The following is a 25,680-nucleotide window of genomic DNA, read 5'->3' as shown; positions in this document are numbered from 1 at the left end:
AAATCTCAGGTAGACCTAGTTGCATTAGATCCATGACAGCTTAGGCGCATAAGACCCTCCAGTTCTTGGATTAAGTGAAAGACTTCTTTCGGATTCAACCTCCCTGGTAACTTGATTCGCGTTACCCGTTGAACTTTTGGTATTTCTTGACTTATTCACCGTAGTCAACTGATGACCATTTTTTGGATCATCAGATACTACTACAACTGTTGAACCGATGAACGGGTTGTTCAATGTGGAAGAAGATCAAGATCTCATTTTGATTTTAATCAACCATACATCTTAGCGTTATAATCTTTAGATACAAATTCTAAAGAACTGTTGCACCTTGAAGTTTTTCTCCCAAATAGCTGTTTTTTGCAGTGGTTTCAGTTGATGATTTAACTCAAAATGCGTACTTTATCTAGTAAGATTCGAAGACTGCAAGACCATCATCCAGAACCGTAACCCATACCACAGGTTCAAATAACTATAACGTAGGAAAAACGTTTATTTTGTTATGTTTGTTTTTGTTGGAACAAGTGTATTGCTAATGTGTTGATTGTGTTAAAAAATGTGTCGGAGTGGGGTATTTTATACACAACACATTGCTAATGGGTTGATTGTGTTAAAAAATGTGTCGAAATGGGTTTATTTGATACACAACACAACCCATATAATATAAGTACCAAGTTATTTAGGTTTTATTTAATGCAATAAAATCACGATGTAATGTAAAAATAATTTATTTAACAAATTTAAAAAATAATAAATGCAAAAATGATTTATTTGTACATTTTAAAATTTATATTTCTTTTTAGACTTTTAGCCTATTTTGTGTTAATAGTGGGGTTGTTGTGTTGTTAAGGTCATATTTTGGACCTCCCACCAAAAATTTGAAAAACCTTAACACCCAAAATTTGGGAAAACTATCATTTGAAAACCTAGATTCTCATCTAAATTTTCACATCCAAACATTTCATTGCAAAAAAAATTATCAGAGAAACCAAAAGGTAAATGAGGGTTAAAAATAAAGAGTATACATGCCATTTCCATAACAAGTTCATTTCAAAATAATTATTGCAGTGGAAAAGTATACTTCACCACATCTTAAAAAGTTTTAAAGTAATTCTAGGGATGGAAATAGTATGAGGAAGAAGAAACTCAATTAAACTACCAATGTAAATTCTCCAACAAAATTGCAGAGAGCTTTCAAATTGCACCATCTTTTATGGATTCTGCAGACAAATACAATGAATAAGATCAATATCGGTAACCATAATATATGCTTATGCATACACAAAAAAGATGAAACATGTCTAGACGATTTCAAGTTGTCCATATGATTTGATATCATGTACTAATAGATATATCTACTAATCTAGTTCCATATGTCATTTGCTACACAGTGAATAGAGCAAAAACTCAAAGAACTATGAAACAATACAACATCAAGCAGAGTGATGTAAGGCGTAGGCATCCCCAAATCATCATTGATAAAATGGAGGGTGACTCGCGATGATACAGATTTCAAACTTCGTTCAAACTGTGTCCTAGAGGAGGTCATGGTGGGAAAAACAATACGATCTGAATTTGTTCGAACTCCAAACCTTTAATACGAAAGAAATAATATGCTAACTACTATGTGCAAAAGCAACTCTTGTGAATAAGAGTTATATATTTGATGGGCATTAGCACAACTTATATTGATCAAGATAAGTTGAATGGCTAGTTCCTTGTATCCGTGCAGAAGATGCATATGAGGACTCGTTGTTGACTAACTACAATGAAATTTCGGACAATTTCGAAGATAGGCTCATATCAGCCATTTGGGTATTTTGAGCTTCTAAGAATCCTAAGTTGACTTCATACTCTAATCTTGTGCTCCTATTGATAGTAAAGAAATAGCAATGATGAAAGGAAGAATTCCTAGTTACCAATTTTGAAAATCCAAGTGAGTAATCACTAAAACGAATAAATCATTACTGTAAGAAATTTATTACTACAGTCTACAGACACACTACCTGATCTCGCCTCATATCGAGAATAACTTTTAAAGATACTCGAATTTCCATGACTAAATGCATTATTCTTTTCTTTCCCACATTCTAACCTTTTGCATAACTTAAATAATGTATCTCTAACTCTTTAAACATCTTTTTACACAAACAATTAATACAAGTTATATCATATTACTATTTCTAAAGCCAAGTTCGACATGGAAATAAAACATAATACTCAAAACGAACAAGCAGGAGCTACAGTACCACTTCAATCTCTAGCTCACAAGTAGCAACTGAAACACTATCACAATATGAATATATCAAATAAGTAGACAAATTGCTGTTAATTCACTTCAATCTTTACCTTAAGAATAGGGTCTTTGCTAAACATTCAAGAGAGAGAGAGGTGAGTGAGGTTCTTACGAGCCATGTGACCTTGTATGATATCAAATCCTATACTATATATTTGACCTATTAAAGAATGCACCGGATATCATGGACAACACACTAAATTGGAGATAAATCAATTCAAGAACATGAATAATCACTTAAAAACAAGCAAACATCTAACCATTCATCGGGTCATCACAAATTTATAAATACAAACACACTACCTAATCTCGCCTCATATGGAGATGATTTATATATACACTCAACTTCCATGACTAAATGCATCGTTCTCGTTTGTTTCACATTCACTCTATTATTTCAAATAACTTAGTCAACGTGTCTCTAAACTCTTTAAACATTTTTTACGCAAATAACTTGAATAAACATCATATCACAGTATTAAGTCAAAACCCAAGTTCGACAAGACAACAAAACATAGTACTCAAAACTAGCATGCAAGGGCTACTGTACACCACTTCAATTTCTAGCTTAAAAGTAGCAAAACAATCACTATCACAATATGATTACTTATAACAAGTAAACTACTAGTGGCTACTAAATCACTCTAATCTCTACCTTAAACTTCGCCAAATTAATCTAAACTAAAGAGAGAGAGAGATAGTACCTTCATTAACGACCGGCCGGGTTCAACCCAAGAAGCAAATTGTTCCCACCAGGAAGGTAAGAAACATTAGGAGTCCTAGCCAAAGTAGCAGCAATCTCTCTAGAAGCCTCAATCCTCCTCAACTCAATCAAACCCATTCCAGCAGCAGCAGTAGCATCAGAAATCAATTTCGCCGAATCACTCTCACCTTCAGCCCTAATAATGGCAGCTCTTCTCTCCTGTTCAGCCTTCATAACCACAAACTTAGATCTCTCAGCTTCTTGTTGAGCTACTTGTTTCTGCTCAACTGCTTTGGAAAATTCAGGCCCATATGATAAATGGGTAATAGCAACATCATCAAGAACAATATTAAAATCTTTAGCCCTACGAATCAAACTTTCTCTAACTAGGGCAGAAACATGAGGTCTTTCAGTTAAAAGTTGATCAGCATTAAATTGAGCGACAACTGCTTTTAAGACCTCATTACCAATTGAGGGTAAAACCTTGTCATCATATTCTGTACCTAGGGTTTTGAAAATTGATGGTAGTTTAGGTACTTCAGGACGAGAAAGAACACGAAGACTTAGGTTAACCATTTGAAGATCTTTAGTACCAGAAGTTGATGCGAAAGTATGGGGTTTTGTACGGATATCAAAGATGTAAGGAGTTTGAAGCCATGGGACTAAGAAGTGAGTTCCTTCTCCAACTGTTTCATCAAGAACTCCTCTGAATCGGTCGAAAATAACGGCTCGTTGACCACCGTCGACGGTGTAAAGAGCTGAGTTAGCGATTGTGCCGCCGAGACCGAGACCGAAGGCGACACGAGCGACGTTGGTGAGGAATGATACTGCTGCTTGGCTTCCCATTCTCTCTCTCTCTCTAAAAAAAACTTACTTTCTCTCTCTACTGTGTGTGACTATCGATGGTTAATCACTAAAACCCTAAAATATAACGACGAAGGTTTCTTCTTCCTCAAGAGGTCAAAAAAAAAAAGAAATTACCTTAAAAACCCTTACTTTCTTGCTCAAGAGGTAATAATAGTTTCGTGCCCATAAAGTTTGAGTGCGTCCATAGGCGCTCCTCCTTGTTTTACTCTTTGGGTCCCTGACCAGGAGCAACTCCAATGGAAGTTTGTCTTGGCTCGCCCCAGCGGATTGTGGTTGGAGGGTGGGGCTGAAGCCAAAAATTTGAATTTGTAGCCTCAGCCCGACCCTCACTGGAGCTGCTCTAACGTATCGCAATGTGCACGTTATTTGGTATAAATTACGTATATTTCATACATTAGGACACATTTAGTATAGTTAAGGTATGTCTGGATGTCAAAGTTTCATATTTCATAAATAACGTGTTATTTATGGTTAAAGAGTCATATTTTATTTCAGTTTTTCATATGTGTCATACGTAACACATTATGTATTAACAATGTTATATTATTTGTATGATCAAACTTATCCATGTTTATTTACCTAAAACATTACACTTTTTGTTAAACATTATACAAACTGTATGATACATTTTTATTAAACTGAGATACATTATGTATTATGTTGACTTCATAATCTATTTTTGTATTTGCCGTTTAGCATTTAGTCATGGAATCTTGTAAACAATTTTTTATCTAACACATCAATTTTATGTTAAATAGCCTATACTAACCTAACATAAAATCTTGTACAATCACTTTTATCTATTTTTACTGAATAATAATGTATTATTTGAAGTAAAATATAATCAAATTCAACCCATATTACCTCTGCAATCGAAAATGATTTGCTCTTACTCTTTTTCCTTATCACTTCCTTATCTACAGTGTTTTTCGTTTGAGAGGACTCTTTCTTGTTGGTGCAGCTTCCTTGGTAGGCTTTGGAGTGTTTTTTTTGTCTTTAGTGTCATGTTAAATCTCTTGTACAAACATAAAAAAGTTAACTTGTTTAACATTTTTAAAAAAAAATTATATAAAAAACAAGTATTTCAGTAGTGATACAATGTATCAAAATCAGAAACCCATTTTTGTTTAGAAACTTTTAGATTTCCTAACAATATATGAAAAATAAGATTAGAAAACCAAAATCAGAAAACCATAACAAAACTTTCCATTATACAAAACGCGTTTTCGTTTACGAAATACACAAAATCTTTCTCCATCCAAAATCTTGAACACGATAAACTTGAACAAACCTAGATAAATTTGAAAATCTTGAACAAACTCACCAAAATCTTGAGCCAAACTTCATTATAATTGACATTAACATGCAAAATCAAGTATAAATTGATACTTCACCTGAAGCTTGGTTCGTTTCAGATAAGACGGTTGAGATGATTCCGACCGTTTCACAAGGTGCTACAGTTGAAGATGATGGACAGTTTTCACCTGAAGCTTTTCGGTTATCTATTGAAGAGAGAGAGAAAGTGAATTCATTTAGGATTTAGATGGAACTTGTTTCTTCTATATGTGGATAATAGGTTCGAAAAAGGAAAATGGCTAAAATCCTTTTTTCTGGGAAGATTGGACTCTAATCTTTTTTTAATTTTATTTTGGGTCTAATCCATGAACATAAAGAGGTGCAGTTAGTTAAATTCAAACAGTCAATTTAGTCAACGTCAGACTATGCCCCAAACTCAAATGAATACAAAGTTATGCCCTAAACTCATTGCGTAGTACCTATCATTGCCTTTTTTGTACAAAGTAACTCTTATTTCTTCTATCACTTACATGTTCTGCGAGATGAAAGACTCATCCACAGTTTTGAATGGTCGCGGCTTTAGGAAATAAAGAAAAATCTTCGGGAAATAAATTCTCTAGAGAATCTGTATTTTTTTGTACATTATCGGGGAATATTTTATTTTAGTCCAAAAACTTACTGGATCAAACATTGATCCCTAATCTTCGTCTTCTTTATCACCTTCAACACCACAACTTCCCACCACCACCATTCCGACCACCATTGCCACCGCTTATATTTCCTCTCTTATCCTCTCTAATTGATTGTTACCCCCCCCCCTCTCTCTCTCTTACGGACTCCCACGAACTATCTCTTTCTCTAATAACTGACAGCAAGAGTAGAAGGAATTAAAGAACAACAAGATTGACCAATAACTGATTTCCCTCTCTCTCTCCAATAATGAAAGAACAACAAGATTGGCTAATAAGTGAATATCAGAATGAATGAGTTCGGTGAGAATGTTGGAAGAAAGATTAAGGGTTTGAAGGTTTGAGCAGCCACAAAGAAAGGTGTAATAGTTCCTCTTAGAGAGAGATTAGTGAGAGAAAGCTCGTGAATACAACCCAAATACCAATTCCAGGTAAATCATCTAGATTTAATAAAACTGGTTGTGGACTTTTATTTATTTTTTTGTTGAAAGAAACTGGTTGTGGACTTGTGGTATATATGTTAAAGTTGCCAACAAGAGTAGAAGAAATAATGGAACCCAAATACCAATTTGAGGTACCCTTTCTTTTGCTTATATTCTTTCATCTTTTCTATTTCTTGGGTTTGTGTTTACCAGAGAGAAAAAGAGAGTGAGAAGATGGATATGTGAGTTGTATTTTTTCTCTTATTTCGTTGTTTCTTTTATTTTCTCGTTGTGTTATTTTCTTAGGGGATTATTGGGTTTGGTGAATGAGAAAGAAGAAGATTCAGAGAAGAGAGAGAAGATGAATATTAGGCGTTAATGTTTGATTAAGTCAATATTTGGATTGAAAACAAAATGTCCCTAAATCAATGTTTATTGACTAATTATTTATTCCCCGGAGAACTATTTTTATTCCCCAAAGCCGTGGCCTTTTGAATGAAAGAAAGAAGTGATTTGTTTTCGACTCAGACTCTCTCACTCCAGTCGTTGCTTTTCTTTCTACAGCGGACTGCCCACGGGCCCAAGAGAAGAGTGGGACTAAGAGCAAAACTAAGAAGCGCGTTTAAATGCACCCATAAATTTTCACTCCCCAGTCCCACCTCCAAAACCCTAGCTCTCGTCATCTCTCTCTCTCAAACGAAGAACTCCATTGATAAGGTATTTATCTCTCTCTCTCTCTATCACTTTCTATCTCTCAATGGAAAGTTTGTAGATTGATACAAAAGCTTTATAAGTTTTATATAAATATTCTCTTGAGTTCTGAATTTTTAATTTTAGGGGTTCAAGTGATATCGTCATACTTTCACACTTCAACTGTTTGATAAATTTTCTTTTATCTAAGTTTGAGGGATTTAATTGATATTACCATGAATTCAAAAGACTCTGAATTCGCGAATTCATGATCCCTTCCGCCAAACACACCATTATTGTATTTGTACTGTTACTTTCTTCTTCTTATTGACTATGTTTGTTATTTTATATTTCTAGTTCAGTTTGGGTAATTCTATATGAATTAATGTCTGGGTTGATCTCAGAGTTCACTAGTTTAATTCAAACAATGTGTTTCTGAGTTCTGAGAAAAATATGAGTCGAATGACAACAGAAGGTACTAAGATATTGTGGAAATGCTATTTTTTAGGTATCAACGGGAATGCGAGGTTTAGTTTGAAAGCAATTAATGTAGAATTAGTTTGATCAGTAGGTGCAAACTCACTTTTAGGGCCTGGAATGGGGTTGCTTCGTCTTTCGAAATTTTAAGTTACTTTTCAAGTTCTGTTTTTCGAAGTTTCGCGGCTAACACTTAGTAACTTTGGGGCATGCAGGAACGCATGTTTGAACCCCTTCTTCATTGTCGGCGCTCTTTCATGGCTACCCTAGGAAGGAACTGCCTTAGGAGTTCAATGTCTCGAGTGTTTGATTCTAGTATTTATGGATCTTCGTCATTGCTTTCACCTTCTACTACAAAATGCTTCCATTTTGTCCACACCACTATAGGTACTCTAGCAAAACAACATCACGATTCAACAACCGAGTCTTATCTCGAACTATTGATTGGTAGAGTGTGTGTAGGAAACAACGAGACCGAGGTTTTGCAGTCCCTTTTGCAAGACCGTACTTGTGGTAGTATTTATTTGTCAAACTACCTTGTTGAAAAATTGCTTAAGAGATTTGAAGACGATTGGAAATCTGCTTTCGGGTTCTTCAGATGGGGAGAAACAAGGACTGAATATAACCATACTCGAGAAGCTTATGATAAGATGGTGGACATATTAGGGAAATCAAAGCAGATAGAAAAGATGTGTTTGTTGATAGAGGAAATGCGGGAGATGAACTATGTCACTTTGAAAACAATCGGAAAGGCCATGAGAAGGCTTGCTGGTGCTAGAAGACATACAGATGCTATTAAGATGTTCGATGAATTAGGTACCTTTGGCTTGGAGAAAGACATTGAGTCCATGAACCTATTGCTTGATACCCTTTGTAAAGAAAAGAGAGTTGAGCTTGCACGTGAGATATTTTTCGAGCTCAAGAAACACATTTGTCCCAATGAGCATACCTTTAACATTTTTATTCATGGCTGGTGCAACGCCAAAAGGGTTGATGAGGCCCATTGGACCATCGAAGAGATGAAAGGGCATGGTTGTCGCCCTAGTGTCATCACCTACTCAACAATTATACAAGCTTATTGTAACCAATCCAAATTCAATAAGGTTTATGAGCTATTAGACGAGATGACAATTCAAGGCTGCCCTCCAAATGTAGTCACCTACACCACTATCATACATTCTCTTTCTAAGTCTGACAAATTTGAAGAAGCCTTTCAAATACACGAGCGAATGAAACTAGCTGGGTGTAAACCAGATACACTCTTTTATAATTCGTTGATTCATGCACTAGGAAGGGCGGGTCGGCTTGATGAAGCTACTCGTATTTTTGAGGTGGATATGCCCATGAACAACATCGCCCCAAATTCTTCTACGTACAATACACTGATTTCTATGTTCTGTCATCACTCTCAAGAACAAAATGCCTTGGATGTTCTTAAGGAAATGGAGAAATCAACATCTTGTAAGCCTGATCTTCACACGTATAATCCCTTGTTTAAACTATGCTTTAGAACTGGAAAAACAGATAGTAATCTGAGCGCTTTGTTGGATGATATGATGAACAAGGACTACCTAGGTCTCGATCTTTCTACTTCTACACTTCTTATTCATGGGCTTTGCAGAGCAAACAAATGTGAGAGAGCTTATATGATATTCGAGGAGATGATAGGTCAAGAAATTACTCCTCGATATCAAACGTGTCGTTTGCTTTTGGATGAACTTAAAGAGAAACATATGTATGAAATCGCGAACAGGGTAGAGGATGTAATGAAACAAATGAAGAAATCAAAGTTATGATATGCTTGATAGTTCCTTATGGTGATCCTAACATAGCTAAACTTGGTAGTTGGCTCGCTAAAAGCTTATTTGATTCAAAGTAGTATGAAACGAGTGGAATTCACTGGATGTAAGATGGATGTAAGTTCATAGCTTCTTCCTTCCTTTCTGGCATTAAGTAACTCGTAAAACAGAAATAAAAGAAATTGTTTGGATAAAGAGAAATATAGGTAGTTATCAGACATTCCCATTTCTTAGAACTGATATTTGATTGATTATTTTAATTTCACTGAGAATGTAAAATGTAGTACCTGCGTTTTTGTTATATACTTGCATGTCTATTGACTGAAGACCGTTGCTCTTAGTAAGGAATCTATGAAAATAATCAAGACAATAAAACATCAACAAGTGCATAATAATGTAGAACAATATGAGCTACTGCTTCATGGCAATGTATTTGCTTATGGTATTACTGTCGTAAATAAGAGTCCTAAAGTTGGTATCCATCCATTTAGTCCTTATTGTAGTTAAAGACTTCATCGAGATTACGTAATTTGTATATGGGCAAGCGAGTTTTATTAGTATCATCGTTGATCGAGAACTAGGTTTAAAACTTAAAATCGTGATTATATCATATATGGTTATGAACTTTCTAGTTTCTATCTTAACTCACTAAGATCACAAAATAGTTTTGGTGCTGCTAGGATAAAGATGGCGATGAACTGCAGCAGGTCTCTCAGAAGCTTCATCATCTCAAAGGATGCAATTGGAGTGCTGGGTCGAAGAACATTTGCAGCAGGTGCGAAAAAGAAAGGTTCGAAAGGAGGTGGTCCTGGAGATGGACCAAAAGCATCCAGCCTCACAAAAGAAGTCAAATCTACAACAGTCGTCGGTGCCAATATCCTCAAGGAAGGAACAGACCCAAAAATCTTAGCCGACTCTGATTACCCTGATTGGTTGTGGCACTTGCTCGATAAGCATCCTGCTTTAAGTGAACTACGAAGGAAGAAAATAGAAACTCTCCCTTATGATGATCTCAAACGATTTGTTAAGCTCGACAATCGTGCAAGAATCAAAGAGAACAACTCTCTCAAGGCCAAGAACTGATCATCTTTATCTGTAAGTTTCCGTTTATTTTCTACTGTTTTTCACATAAGTATAACTTGTGATGAGATTCATCTTTACTTGGTTGCCAGTTATGACAAAATGTTAGAATATTTATGAAGAAACTTCGAGTAATCTGCGCAAAAGAGCTTTCTTTTCACTCCCCCGTCAATATTTTTATCATTTGTTATTTCGGTTTCTGTTACCTATAATATATGCACCCTGATATCTTATTATCCTATTTATCGGCCCACGTCTCCAATGGAGTTACCCTAGCTCATTCCTCCAATCTTTACTTGGCATGTAGTTTGGTCTAACATTGGTCCAAGTTCTTATTTGGTGAGTTCATAATCCTAACCTAAATGAAAAAGACCCTTCTTTGCATGATTACATATACGTTAAGTCACGATGACTTCATTCATTTACGTATTAGTGTTATCGTATTAGATTGTAATACGTCAAGTATGAACAGAGCTCGCAATTTCTTTCCATGATGTCATGGATTGAATTTAAAACCATCAAAATCGGCTAAGCGTCGCCGATATTTATCATAATTTAAGGTCTTTAGACACTTTATTTTAGTCAAATTTGCTTTGCATAGTATTACATTTTTGTAGTAGAAGTCCAAATAAGTGACCTAGAAACAGATAAAGACATTATTTTGACCTTACCAAGTTGATCCAAGAACAGAATTTGGATTCAAAATTATCTCTCAATAAGAACTAGAAGGAAATGGGAAAGAGAAAAGACAACTTTTTAAGTGCTTTTTGTTAAAGTGGGTTTCAATGGTTTTAATAGGAACCAAAAACTTTTGAAGTGTTTTTAAGACTTGATATGCTTGAAAGTGACTTTTTGGCTTATTTAGTTGACTTGGATGGGGATTGAAATAGACATACTGATATTCGTTCATTGAATAAAATCAAAAAAGATATTTGCACAAGTTGCGAATTAGGTTTACATAAAAACAACGGATGGTGAGAACACGCAAGAAAGATAAATAAAATCAAAATTGTACAACTGTGTTGTTGACTCTTTGTTTTCGTCGGCCAACAAATGAAATTTTATTATATTTTCTCCCCTAACCTTAAATTAGGGCACGACGTAATTCATCCTATAATATTAAGAATTGTACTATTTCTATGCAATGAGGAAGATGTTGAAGATTCTGAGTCTTTTGACAAGTTATTTTTGTTACATCGTCGTGTGCCAGTGTGTAACCGGTATATCCCTATCTCCCCTCTCTCCTTAATGTCAAGAAGCTGATGATGTGATGTTTAAGAACCAATTTTTTTAATCGAACAGAGTAATAATTTTTAGACTTGTAAGATAATTTTAAGACCTATCTGTTTCGATTGTTAACTGCTATTAGACTTTTATGAGAAGAACCATCTACCAAAAAATGAAAGAAAACATGAAAATAATAGTATTAAAACAGTATTTACTTCTCTCCATTTTAGTGTGGTTTGAAAATTTTGCCATATAATGTTGTTGCATGACCCAAGTTTCGAAAAAATGATCATGTTTTTCTACCTTAATCAGATAAATAAAGTCCTAGATTACACTTAATCACAATCACGACTAAATAAATTTGGCATGAGATACTTTATTTATTTGGAGTAATCGCCTCACAAAGTGGGATGGCTATCTTTTTTTATTTTTTTGTTGAACTTGTGGGATGGCTATCTTAACAAAAAAAAAAAAAAAAGTGGGATGGCTATAAATGACATCTATCTCCTAATTATATTACCACTAAAATTTACCGAGCCACCACCTTTTGTGATCCGCCGGCTGCCAACTTCTTCCACCATATAGGAAGGGTCTTTATTGTTTTTATCTCTTACCAATTGTCTGAATTTGATTCGTATAATCCGAATTGTATAACTCAAATTTATCTAAATTTTATGTTGAAGTTTTCATTTTAAATACGGTAGGGGTGAGTTAAAGGCACATGATTCCTTCTATATCAAACTCCCTCTCAAATTTATCTTGATGGATGAGTCTCTAACATTTGTAACTTGTAAGAAATGCTTTTAAAACTTCTATAAGGTAGATGAAGACAAAGTTTCAGTTATCTAATTCGAGACATTCAAACTCCTGATCAGACATCAAGTTTTGAGGACTAAAACAAAAATTGCAGTATTAGCTATGTGAAATTAACTTATTTGTTTTTGATAAATAGATTTCGATTGACTCAAAACACAAACGTTACGTGGGCTAAGAAACAAATTGGTTATGTAAAAATAGTCAACTTCACGATATGTAATTTACGAACTAGCTCAAATCCGTCTATGTTGACTAAACTATGTCCTCGGGTCCCAATCCGCCCATAAAACAAGCAACCAACACGTTCACATTCATCGCTAGATATATATCCATCTTTGTCGACATATTATACATCCCTATGTTAAATATTTTATATTCCATTCTCTAAATTAATGCAACTCTAAAATATTAAACAAAATTACATCTTTTTCCAGCTCCTACAAATCCCACAGATCCCTATAAATTATTCATAAAATACAGACGGAGAAAATGGGTTAAAATAAAGTCAACTGAGATAGTTGTGGTCTAATGATTGGTCCAATTTTCTAGTCAACGGTTTTGATTGATCAAACGGTCGTTATCTGAATTTGCCAACTGACACAAGTTTAATAGTAGTCCACTTGAGACTATTATTGGTCCAGGGCAAGAAAAGCCAGATTGAGATGTGAATGGATTCACTGGAATTTAGGGCATATTGGTTCACTACAATTTCATGAGTTGGAATGGACATCTTGACCTTGAGTCAACTCTCTAATTTCTTGTCAATTATTTCACCTTCTCTATAAGTTATCCATAATTTATGGTCCATTAATGTGCTAAATTGGTATCAAAACCACATTGAAATGAGTTTGACATGTGAATAAATCAAACATAATAATTTTTCTTTAAAAGAAAAAAAACATAATCAAATATTTTAATAAAATAATAAAAATAATTTTGTAAACAACAAGTCTACATGACGCGCATCCTTGGACTCTCACTTGAACCACCTGTGAGAGAAACAAGAATTTCTCTCTCCACGTGACTGAACATGTGAGAGGAGAAAAAAATTATTGTTTCTCTCAGAGGCAGTTCAAGTGGGAGTCTTAAGAGGCGGGTTGAGTATACTTTTTGTTTTGCAAATTAAACCTAACCAAAGGTGTACCAAAATTGTAATACAAAAAGGAAGAATTACATTATTTTCGAAGGGTTTAGACTTCAAAATTACTACAGAGGTGAATTTAGTTTGACAGATTATAATTCAAATTTAGTTAAAGTGCTCAATATGGTAGTTTTTTTTTGACGAATGGCTCAATATGGTAGTTGATCACTAAATTTGCTAGATGCCTCTTACTTTTTTTTTAGTTGAAAAGATGCCTCTTACTTGCATGTATAAAAAATACAATATCATTCATCACACATAGAATTGTTATATATTGGGGTAATTTTGTAGGCAATGTATTATCTTGTTAATAAAGGTAATGTGTCGAAGACTTAATCAAAATAAGTTGACAAAGTATTGTTAGAGAGAAGCGAAGAAGAGGAGAAGAAGGAAGAAGAAGATAGAGAAAAATGAAAAGGAAATTTAAAAAGAAAAGTTTGTGTGTTGAAGGTCGCTGCCCGGAGGTCGGTGTCCGGCGACCTTTTGACCGAAAAGAAAAAAGATGGCCAATGCCTCCTGTTGACTATACTGCCTCTAACTATTCGAGGGATTGTCTTTAGGGAGATTGTTTTTATCAAGAAAACATATTGTTTATAAAATCTCCCTCTATATTTTGCCCCTATCTATGAATTTGTCTCTAAATCTTGAAAAAGAATAACGTTTTAGATAAAAGTACATGTCAACAAGTAAATTTTCACATGGTTGTTACTGTGAAAAAGTTAAACCTTTGATTGTTTAATTCACTCGAGTATGACCGAGTGTAGGTGAAGGTGATGACCTTCTCGGTTGATGACCGAGAGGAAGATTGAAGGAGTTGATAGTCTCGGCTATAACCGAGTGAATGTGTAACAACTCTCGGTGAGGCCGAGAGTGATGAAGCTTGGGTATAACCGAGAGAGAGAGAGATGAGCTGAGCTCTCGGTTATAACCGAGGGTTGATGATGACAATCTCGGTTGAAGCCGAGAGATGAAGATCGGTGAGCTTGTTGTTGTTGTGTGAGAGAGATAGGTAAATACCTTGTTTATTAACACTACAACTTGATAATACATTGTGTATGATCTCCTTATATAGGTTTACATGATGAAGAGTTTTAAGTTATCAAAACTTATCTAAAATAATCCTAAACTAATCTAAACTATAATCCTAATACCTAAGGAATCCTAGTTTTAGTAGGATTCCTATTTGGACCAAGTCCACTCGGTTTGGCCGAGTGGAGTGGACCTTCCAACACTCCCCCTCAAGTTAGAGCGGGAATGGAAGTAACGCCTAACTTGCCAATAATGTTCTTGAACGGTTCTGCCCCAAGTGGCTTTGTGAAGATATCCGCTAACTGATTTTCTGTACTGGTGAAGCGTGTGGCAATGACGTTGTCTTTAATCTTTTCACGAACGATGTGGCAATCTATCTCAATGTGTTTGGTACGTTCATGAAAAACTGGATTATCAGCAATGTGGAGAGCGGCTTTGTTGTCGCAATAAACTGTCATCGGATCTGAGTGATCAATTCCAAAGTCAAGTAATAAATACTTAAGCCATTGTAATTCGCATGTGAGGATGGCTAAAGCTCGATATTCTGCTTCTGCCGAAGACTTGGCAACGGTGGGTTGCTTCTTTGATTTCCATGAAAGTGGACTAGATCCCAACATTGTAAAATATCCTGTAGTTGATCTACGGGTCGAAGGACAACCAGCCCAATCTGAATCACAGTAACCTGTAATATGGAGAGAGCTGTTTGCGGATAAAAATACTCCTTTATCAAGGGTACCTTTCAAGTATCGTAGTACGCGATGGGCGGCGTCTAGGTGTACTTGACTGGGTGTTTGCATGAATTGACTGAGGTTATTCACAGCAAAAGCGATATCTGGCCGTGTAACTGTTAAGTAGAGAAGCCGGCCAATTAGGCGACGGTAAACTGACGGATCTGACAATGGTGTACCGTCAGTGGGACTAAGTCGAAGTTTCTGTTCCATAGGGAATTCAGAGGGACGTGCAGCGGTGAGTCCAGAATCTTTTAAAATATCAAGTGCATATTTTCTTTGACATAAAAAAATGCCTTGTGACGAACGAGAAACTTCAATACCAAGAAAGTACTGGAGACGTCCTAAATCCTTTAGCGAGAAAGCATTATTTAGGAATGATTTTATCTTGGAAATAGCATGATCATTATTTCCTGTGATAATGATGTCATCCACATAGACTAGAACATAAATCTGAGTGGAGGAGGAACGAAAGGTAAAAAGCGAATAATCACTCTTAGATTGAGAGAAACCACGTTCAATTAGAACGGAGGAAAATTTGGAAAACCACTGACGGGATGCTTGTTTTAGACCATAAAGAGATTTATGAAGGCGGCATACTTTAGACTCCCCCTTAGATGAAAACCCGGGGGGAAGTTTCATGTAAACCTCCTCATGGAGGTCGCCTTGGAGGAAGGCATTGTTAACGTCCAACTGATGGAGAGACCAGCCTTTAATGGCGGCGAGAGATAGAAGAACTCGAACGGTTACTAGTTTAGCAACCGGAGCAAAAGTATCATTGTAGTCCAACCCCTCTATTTGAGTATAGCCTTTAGCCACTAAGCGAGCTTTATAGCGTTCTATGGAGCCATCGGGCTTGAACTTTATTTTATACACCCACTTACAACCAATAGGCTTCTTGCCGGGTGGTAAGTTAGTGAGAGTCCAAGTTTTGTTTTCTTCCAAGGCCGAAATTTCCTTAGCCATGGCCTCCTTCCAATGAGAAGATTTCATTGCTTGGGTGAAGGAAGTGGGTTCGGTCGAGGACAAGACCGAGGAAAGAAATTGTTGATGAGAAGTTGAAAAGGAATTTATAGAAAAATAGTTTTCAAGTGGATACTTGACGGTAGTGGTGTTGGAGCAAACATAGTCTTTGAGATGACTAGGTGGTTGACGAGACCGAACCGGTCTGCCGGAGTCAACGTCGGGAGCGCCGGAAGTGGGAACACCGGTCGCGGGCGGTGGAAGAGAAGAGCCCGAACCGGGAGTGGTGACAGGGGGTTCTGTCGGCACCCCTGAAGCGGGGTGTGTGTTAGAATAATCTGTCGGCACCCCTGAATCAGGGAGCTCGGTAGAGATATCTGTAGGCACCCCCGAAGGGAAAGAATGGTTTTCTGTTGGCACCCCCGAAGGTGTGTTACCAGGGGTGTCTGGAGGCACCCCTGAAACAGTATCCAAAACCGGGATGACAGGGACAGTGGGTTCTTCGGTGAACCTGCTGCTGTCGGACGGTGAATCGGGAGGAGGCTCGGTATTCACCGGAAAATCAAAGGTTCCGTCATCATCAATAGAGAGGGATGGAGACGGGTCGGCGAGAGGAGCTTGTGCCGGAGGTGGAGAAGCCATAGGAAAGCGGCTCTCGAAGAATGTAACGTCTCGTGAGATGAAAATACGTTGAGTAGAGATGTCGTAGATACGGTAACCCTTTTGTCCACTTGGGTAGCCAAGAAAAATGCCGGCGGAGGACCGGGCGTCCATCTTGGTTTTGACCAAAGGGATACGGGCATAGCAAAGGCATCCGAATACACGTAAGTGTGAAAGATTCGGAGGAGCACCCATGAGGATTTCATGAGGGGATTTCCCATCAAGGATTGGTGTGGGTAATTTATTAATGAGATAGACGGCGGTTAGAACGCATTCTCCCCAAAACGAAAGAGGGAGGTGAGCTTGAAGTCGTAAAGATCTAGCGACTTCAAGAATATGGCGATGTTTTCGCTCAACAACACCGTTTTGTTGAGGTGTATAAGTGCAACTACGTTGATGGGTGATTCCTTTTTCAAGAAACCAACTTTGGAGGGAATGATTCATGAACTCAGAACCATTGTCTGATCTGATTGTTTTTATCACACAGTTAAATTGTGTATGAACATAATTAGAAAAATTCCTAATTTTCATGGTGGAGTCCGATTTAGAACTTAGAAGGAATATCCAAGTACAACGAGAAAAATCGTCAACAAGGGTCAAAAAATAACGACACCCGGAGGTGGAGGGAACCGGAAAGGGACCCCATATATCGGCATGAACTAACTCAAATATATGAGTGGAAGAAGTAGTGCTAGAAGGAAAAGGCAATCGACATTGCTTAGAAAGCGGACATATATCGCATGGCACTTTATTTGATAAGAATTTAAAATTCATACATGGAAGTCTAGAATTAAAAAATTGAAAACGAGAGAAAGATGGATGGCCTAAACGGCAATGCCATAAAGAAAAAGACTCATGACTAGGTTTATCTTGAAATAAATTTGAAACGGAAAAAATTTGACGCTCCGTGCGGAGGAAGTAAAGATCATCATGGAGACTACCATGCCCAATCTCCATCTTCGTTGTTCGGTCTTGAAAAAGACATAAGTCATCGTCAAATAAGACGGTACAACGAAGAGATTTAGAAATTTGAGATATAGATATGAGATTAAATTGAAAAGATGGAATATGAAGCACATCTTGTAAATAAAATCTATTGGAAAAATAGACCGAACCAATATGGTGAACCTTAACTCTTGATCCATCGGGTAGTCTAACAAATAAATCCGGAGGAGCAAGAGAATATGAAGAAAAACGTGATAAAACCGAACATATGTGTTTAGCGGCACCGGAATCAATAACCCAAGGAGGATGAAAAGAAGAATAATACTTACCTGTAAGATTGACGTGAGGGTCTTTAGTGGTACCATGAGAAGATGTGGGCTGTTTGTTTTGTTCCAATAAGGCAATTATAGATTGGTATTGCTCCGGTGTGAGAGTAGTTGCTGAAGGCATCGTGGTGGGAGAATCCGAGTGGTGAACCTCAAACGGTCCACTATTAATGGTAGCATGAACTTGAGAAGTTTCAGAAGCTTCGGGAGTAGTCATGATTCAAGAGAAAAAAAAAAAAAAAAAAATTTGAAGGCTCTTATACCATGTGAAAAAGTTAAACCTTTGATTGTTTAATTCACTCGAGTATGACCGAGTGTAGGTGAAGGTGATGACCTTCTCGGTTGATGACCGAGAGGAAGATTGAAGGAGTTGATAGTCTCGGCTATAACCGAGTGAATGTGTAACAACTCTCGGTGAGGCCGAGAGTGATGAAGCTTGGGTATAACCGAGAGAGAGAGAGATGAGCTGAGCTCTCGGTTATAACCGAGGGTTGATGATGACAATCTCGGTTGAAGCCGAGAGATGAAGATCGGTGAGCTTGTTGTTGTTGTGTGAGAGAGATAGGTAAATACCTTGTTTATTAACACTACAACTTGATAATACATTGTGTATGATCTCCTTATATAGGTTTACATGATGAAGAGTTTTAAGTTATCAAAACTTATCTAAAATAATCCTAAACTAATCTAAACTATAATCCTAATACCTAAGGAATCCTAGTTTTAGTAGGATTCCTATTTGGACCAAGTCCACTCGGTTTGGCCGAGTGGAGTGGACCTTCCAACAGTTACTAGTCCTTCTCATTGAATTACATTCACATCCTTTATGGGTTAAAATCATAAGGATTATCTCATTACAGAAATGTCCCCAGCCTATGCAAATTTTTAAGGTGGCATGAGAGAAATGTGACTCCATCACTAATTTTAGTCACAGAGTTTGATTTTTATGAAATAACTTCTTTTAGAATTTATGGTCTTTGTATCACTTTTGAAGATACGAGTTTGTATTTATCATGAGGCACTTTGCATTTAAAGGTATGCAACTCTCATGATGTTTGAAGAGAGAAATAATTAACATTATCCATGTAAATCAGTGATTTATTCACTTATGAATGAAAAGGGTTTCAATGGTTTCAAAAAAAAGAGTTTGTATTTATCATCTTTATTTCACGACTTTAATTGTCTACGGAACTTATCATCTAGTTATTCTGGATAACAACCCTAATAACGGAAGTGAATTGAATTTGGACAAACTTTACTACAAATAAATATTTAACATTAGTTGTAGTTAATAATATAAAAGTAAGAAAATAATAAATAAAATAAAACACTAAAATAAAGAAATAATTAATAATAAATTAAATGTCATGATGGTTCTCTTTACCATGATCTTAAACTACATTCACCAACGACTAAACTTCTCACGAACCAAGTACGTGTGACATATCTTCAACAACAAAAAAGTACACTGACATATTTGTCTAACATTTTCCGCTCGTAATTTCCACCGAAATTGAATTTGACAATAATAAACTCGTGATACCTTTACACAAATATACGATAAGTCTATACAAGATCTCTGAAGTTATCTAAAGAATTCATCTGAAATAAAGACACTACAGTGACAATAACGAAGTCACGATCATAATTCAATACTTATAAGTCATTAATGGTAACAAATTACAAACACGACTTCAACTAGTATAATAAGTCGTAGTCGTGTCGTAAGTCTAAATCAGGTGTATGTACATATGACCTTGACCAAGGTCATATGCTTAGAAACTCAATTAACCAAACACCTCATTTCCTAGAAATTTCAAAGAGAAAGAAGCCAAGACAGGTCTTGTTTACATCTCTTTCCAAAATTTTCAGTTTATTTTGTAAGAATTTTAGAAATTAGGGGGTTTTCAAAGCAAAGACTTTGCGAGTCAAAACCATTTTTTTGGAAGAGAAGTCACCAAATAGAGCAACCTAATTGGTGAGACTTCAATATTATTAGTTATTATCAATTACCACACAAAGAAACTGAGTTAGAGAGAGAAAGTGTTTTGTTTCTTTAAATACACCTAGAAACTCTTTGATATCTTCACCATTTTGAGCATCTCCTTCTCTTTCTCTCTCAACCCATTTCTCTCTCTAACAAAGACAACCCATTTTGTACATTTTTTATCTTTCTTCCACTGTTTTTGATCTAAATCAATACTATTGATCATGGATACTGTACCAAAACCAAGTGATCAAAACCACTATGACTCCAACAACAAGGTACCCTTTCTCTCTCTCTCTCTTGAGTGCAATTTTTTATGAGTCATCAGGAAGTTAGATTGGTTCTTTACTATGCAAATATACTTGATTTGGTGATATTAGGTGTGATAAAACTGAATAAATCTCTGTTTTACTCTGTTTTATTCAACTAATTCTCTCTTTTGATGATTTTTTAAGGTATGTGAAATCATTGTGGATTAAATAACTTCAATTTTGTTCTTGTGATGTTTCCTGCATAAATAAGAAGACAAAAATGAAATCATTCTACTTTAAATTGGAAAAACTGTTATATATTTCTTTTCAATTTTCCTAACTTTTTGGAAAAGTAGCTTTTTAGATTTGGCCAAAATTGGTGAAGGAAGAGGGACACTAAATTGGTCCAATTGTTATTTTGGTCCTAGTTATTTGAATTAGGTATAGAAATGTTATGTTTTATACTAAAAAAAAGAAGTTTGAAAATAATTTTTCTAGTATGAATCTAGTTTTATTTTGTGTTTAACGGAACAATTTCTATAAAAATACATAAGTTTATTTATCGTATATAACGTGATGACATGTCGATTTAAATATTGTTAAGCTGGTTGAACGGTCAACTGACATTTATCGTTTTAGATATTTTCTGCATATTTTTATGGGTTTTCATCCAAGTGGTCTGAAAAAATTTTAATAAAAATTTTAATATAAATTTTGGATTGGTTGTCCTAGTTGAAAAAATAGCATAGTTTTTAATGGTGACATAAATAATAGTACTCAATTTAATTTAGTTTATTTAATATTCTTATATTATTATATGGGTTATTATATTTTAAAAATGCCTTTTGTTTGATCTTCTTTATTTTAATAAAAATTATAAAATATAAAATAAATACATTGAAACAACACAAGAGTTGCCACTTGTTTCCTTGATAGCCACCACCAATGAATTGATGAGGTACCTTTATCTTAATTCCTTTGACTTGGCCGTCTACCATTTTTCCAAAATTGCCCTATATTTATTAGTATGTTTAGACTCAAAGACTCGAAGTCACATGTGTGGCCTCCCATCTTAATGCCACTAACCCTTTTCCATCCCATGTGGAATAATGTCTTACAGAAAAAGTTTAATAGGAGTAAGTAAAAGACTAGGGCTGAACAAAAAAAAGTATTCGAATTCTGGTATAACTCTTATGTGGTTTGCTGCGCTTTGCTGTTTAGTGAATTACCTAAAGCACGAATTACGATAATTTACATAGAATTTCTGTCTAAAATTTGTATGTTTTTTTCTTGTTTCATAGAATTTTTCTAAATAAATAAGTTACATTATATACTTCTAATAATAGTGTAAGAGGATTAGTTAGATGGTTAAAATTAAGAGAAGTACTGTTATTAATCATGTCATAATTACACTTGCATTTTCTATATAAGGCTCCTATTTTAATGCCAAAAACAGAATTTGTTTTATTGTGTGTTTATATATATGTGCCTCTTCACTAACCGTCTGTTTCTAAAAGAATTGTACATTCTTTGTATTCTATCACAGAGTTATTAATACACTCGCTAAATCTGTATTTGTTACGGTTTATTAGTTTCTAATTGTTGAAACGAATATGAATGATAAGCAGAACGTTGCTACTAAATCTGAAAAGGAAAAGAAGATCGACGAGTGGCTACCCATTTCTGCTGATAGAAATGCAAAATGGTGGTATTCTGCTTTCCACAATGTCACAGCTATGGTTGGTGCTGGTGTTCTCGGGCTTCCATTCGCTATGTCTGAGCTTGGCTGGTACAAATTCTTAGTCTATATATATACGACAAGCTTGTTCTTAGAGACATCAACTAACCTAATTTCATATGAATTTTGACAAATTTTTAGGGGTCCTGGTGTGACAGTAATGATAATATCATGGATCATAACACTCTACACGCTATGGCAAATGGTTGAAATGCATGAAATGGTACCAGGGAAACGATTTGATCGATACCATGAACTAGGCCAACATGCTTTTGGTGAAAAACTAGGGTTATGGATAGTTGTACCACAACAACTAATCGTCGAAGTTGGTGTTGATATCGTTTATATGGTAACGGGAGGACAATCGTTAAAGAAAGTTCATGATTTAGTTTGTAAAGATCCTTGCCAAGATATCAAACTTAGTTACTTCATTATGATCTTTGCTTCTTGTCACTTTGTTCTTGCGCAACTTCCAAACTTCAATTCTATCTCTTTAGTGTCATTAGCTGCTGCAGTTATGTCTTTGAGTTATTCAACTATTGCTTGGAGTGCTTCACTTCATAAAGGAGTTCAACCCGACGTGGATTATGGCTTTAGAGCTTCAACAACTCCGGGAAAAGTTTTCGATTTCTTTGGTGCTTTGGGTGATGTTGCATTTGCTTATGCGGGACACAATGTTGTATTAGAAATTCAAGCTACTATTCCTTCTACACCTGAAAAACCATCGAAAAAACCCATGTGGAGAGGTGTGGTTGTTGCTTATATAGTTGTTGCTGTGTGTTATTTCCCCGTTGCTTTTATCGGGTATGGAATGTTTGGAAACTCTGTCTCGGGAAACATTCTTATCTCACTCAACAAACCTACTTGGCTTATTGTCATGGCAAATATGTTTGTCGTCGTTCATGTTATCGGTAGTTATCAGGTTAGACTTCAATTTCAAACTCAATTTTACTCATTTTCTATCTCATATATGTGTACTTAGACATTGACATATGGTTTTGTATATACAAAGATTTATGCTATGCCTGTCTTCGACATGATGGAGACTGTTTTAGTGAAGAAGTTGAACTTCACACCAGGTCTTCCACTACGTTTGGTTGCACGTAGTTTATACGTTGGTGAGTAACTAAACTTCGAACTTCTTGAGAAATGTATGATATTTTTTATCGAGTTTCTAATAATCTTCACTTGTTTGCAGCCTTCACAATGTTTGTTGCTATAACATTCCCATTCTTTAGTGGACTACTTGGGTTTTTCGGAGGATTTGCTTTTGCCCCAACAACATACTTCGTAAGACATGAAGATATTCATATAATTCTTACTAAGAATTCTTCTATGGCAGAATTAACTTGAAAGCTAAAAACATCTCATTTTTTGCAGCTTCCTTGTATAATGTGGTTGGCTATCTACAAGCCAAAAAGGTTTAGCTTATCTTGGTTTACAAATTGGGTAAGTAATTCGATATCGACCGAGTTCTCTTCATAATTTGTTTTTTCGCTAGATATTGTTGGAGAAATATACTAACAATGCGAGTAATTCGGGTTGTTTTTGTTTCCAGATTTGCATTGTATTGGGTGTTTGTTTGATGATTATAGCTCCCATTGGGGGATTAAGGCAGATAATAGTTCAAGCTTCGACTTACAAATTCTATTCTTGAGAGGCTTTCTCGTCTCAACTATAAGCAGTTTATTTCTCGGTGGTCAATCACGAAACAAGAATGATGTCATGATGATGACAATATCGACGAGGGGGTGATGAATAAGATGAAAAGATGGTGAACTTGTTGATAGTTGGTGTAGATTTAGTGGTTGGTTTGCAAATGTTGTTTGTTTTGGCACAAAAGGAAGTTCATGAGAAGAGTTCTTTAAGTAGGCTTATACTGTAGTTTCTTATAAAAACAACTTGTGTGTATGGATTTGTGCATTTCAGTTCACTATATAGCAAATATTTCTAATAATTTTTGAGTTTATAGACCAAAAATAGGGTCCTAATAGGAGATATAGTCCTCTATAATCCTAAAAAGGATTTCAAAACCTAAATAATAATTTAAGTGGATATCTAGTCCTTTTGGTCTCATCTAGAGAGAAAACACAAATCCATATAATACATATTAAAGATTTAATACCTATATTAACCTTCTTTAATATCAAAACGTGATTTACATTCTAAACTGTTAAAGATATTTTTTCCATTTTTATCTCAACTTTCTCTCTCCAATCACGTTTGAATTGTAACTAACTACTATGTTGATAATATTCCGTAACTGAAATCCGGTAACTTTCCATCTCTCTCTCTAAAAACGAAATCTTCATTAAACATAAATTAAACTCACCACTAGCTGTTAAAAATTCCATTGTTTAATATTCAATCAAGAGCTTTCATCAAAACCTCCATTGTTATTTAGGTTTGATACTGTTTATCTCTTTATTCTAGCCATTGTTATTCAGGTTTAAAATCTTATCTTTATTGCTTTATAGGTTAAAGATTCATATAGAATCGTTGAAAACATCAAATCTTGATTTAGGTCTTTCTTTTCTTGTTTTCCATTTCAATAACTTTGAATCTGTTTTGCTGTAATCTTAACTACCTTCGAATGGAAGATTTATATTTTCTCTCTCTAAAACTTTCATAACTCTTTAAGATCTTTGATGTTTATTTCTTATTTAATGATTTGTTCAATGTTAGTATGTTATTTCTCCTTCCAATGTTCATTGTATATTTCTTCAGATCTACGTTAAATCCTCTTTTTTTTTTGTTTTTTTTGCAGATCAGAATCATCTGTCCGTACAGTTCTTGATCTTTGTGATTATCCACACTTATTCCTATAACAGAATATAAAGTACAGGTACTTTACGATAACTTTTCATGTTTTCTGATAAAATTTGCTAATAATATCTTGATGTTTATCCTTTCTGATTCTTGTAACAGAATAAAAATTACAGTTACGTTACGATAAATTACCATACTTTCTGATACAATCTGCATACATTTCACGTAAGATGATAGTATTAATGATCAAAGGTTCGTAAAGTATAAAAAATTTATCCAACATTACACGTCCTTTTTTTACCAGAACAGTGGCCATGACAACCATATAAAACTTCTCTTAACCTAATAAACAAGTGTACTTTTTCATACATTATACATAATTTATTGATCTGTACCTGTTATTTATGATCCATCTCATTTGTTTTTTTATTAAATGTTTCATTATTAATGTATGTAAATTTGATTATAATTTTTTTTAACTAATACATATGTTTTTTTTTCTTGTAGTAAACCAGCACTGATGGAATTTCTTACAGAATCATCACATAAACTATAGAATCATAAATTACGATGAAGAAGATTGTTTCTATGATCCTGTTTGGACAACGGAGTCTTACGTGAAGACTTACAAGGATCATATAAATCCTGCCCCTAACTTCGATGAACCATGTACATTTAAATAAGAGTCAAAAACACTACCATGTTTGATTCGCCATAAACCTGGAAGACCAAAGACAGTAAGGATCGAGAGCTCGGGCAACATTCTGACGGAGTTTGTTTTTAA

The 25,680-nt window shown here is 35.2% G+C and overlaps 3 protein-coding genes and 1 pseudogene across 6 annotated transcripts; 3 read left to right on the top strand and 1 right to left on the bottom strand.

Annotated features, from left to right (window-relative positions):
• Window positions 1-1,003: 1,003 nt before the first annotated feature.
• Window positions 1,004-4,060, bottom strand: LOC147542567 (prohibitin-3, mitochondrial pseudogene; annotated as a pseudogene). The gene is made up of 2 exons (XR_015223287.1): window positions 2,998-4,060; window positions 1,004-1,217 (listed from the first exon to the last, which is right to left on the bottom strand). The product of XR_015223287.1 is annotated as a prohibitin-3, mitochondrial pseudogene (transcript).
• Window positions 4,061-6,894: 2,834 nt separating this feature from the next.
• Window positions 6,895-9,252, top strand: LOC147542566 (Tetratricopeptide repeat (TPR)-like superfamily protein). Its single transcript, XM_086633869.1, has 2 exons — window positions 6,895-6,987; window positions 7,653-9,252. Exon 2 carries the CDS (start codon window positions 7,659-7,661, stop codon window positions 9,231-9,233), a length of 1,575 nt encoding a protein of 524 aa, XP_086489995.1. The 5' UTR covers window positions 6,895-6,987; window positions 7,653-7,658; the 3' UTR covers window positions 9,234-9,252.
• LOC147542565 (large ribosomal subunit protein mL54-like) lies at window positions 8,883-10,476 on the top strand. Of its 3 annotated transcripts, none has more exons than XM_086633873.1 (2): window positions 8,883-8,898; window positions 9,902-10,476. In XM_086633873.1, exon 2 carries the CDS (start codon window positions 9,924-9,926, stop codon window positions 10,317-10,319), a length of 396 nt encoding a protein of 131 aa, XP_086489999.1. In that variant the 5' UTR covers window positions 8,883-8,898; window positions 9,902-9,923; the 3' UTR covers window positions 10,320-10,476. The 3 variants fall into 3 exon arrangements, with proteins under 3 accessions (XP_086489999.1, XP_086489998.1, XP_086489997.1); XM_086633872.1 differs by lacking the exon at window positions 8,883-8,898 and adding an exon at window positions 9,215-9,353; XM_086633871.1 differs by lacking the exon at window positions 8,883-8,898 and adding an exon at window positions 9,266-9,353 and having other exon boundaries at window positions 9,917-10,476.
• Window positions 10,477-19,936: 9,460 nt separating this feature from the next.
• LOC147542564 (lysine histidine transporter 2-like) lies at window positions 19,937-24,081 on the top strand. Its single transcript, XM_086636996.1, has 7 exons — window positions 19,937-20,416; window positions 22,018-22,178; window positions 22,269-23,049; window positions 23,140-23,245; window positions 23,326-23,417; window positions 23,508-23,576; window positions 23,686-24,081. Exons 1-7 carry the CDS (start codon window positions 20,363-20,365, stop codon window positions 23,782-23,784), a joined length of 1,362 nt encoding a protein of 453 aa, XP_086493122.1. The 5' UTR covers window positions 19,937-20,362; the 3' UTR covers window positions 23,785-24,081.
• Window positions 24,082-25,680: the final 1,599 nt, after the last annotated feature.

This window comes from Eschscholzia californica, unplaced genomic scaffold, assembly GCF_041429995.1.
Source record: "Eschscholzia californica isolate CP2 unplaced genomic scaffold, dmEscCali1.0.p SCAF_4, whole genome shotgun sequence".
In the NCBI taxonomy this organism is placed as follows: Eukaryota; Viridiplantae; Streptophyta; class Magnoliopsida; order Ranunculales; family Papaveraceae; genus Eschscholzia; species Eschscholzia californica.
The sequence above is the reverse complement of the archived record's forward strand: the minus strand, read 5'-3'. Positions and strand labels throughout refer to the sequence as shown.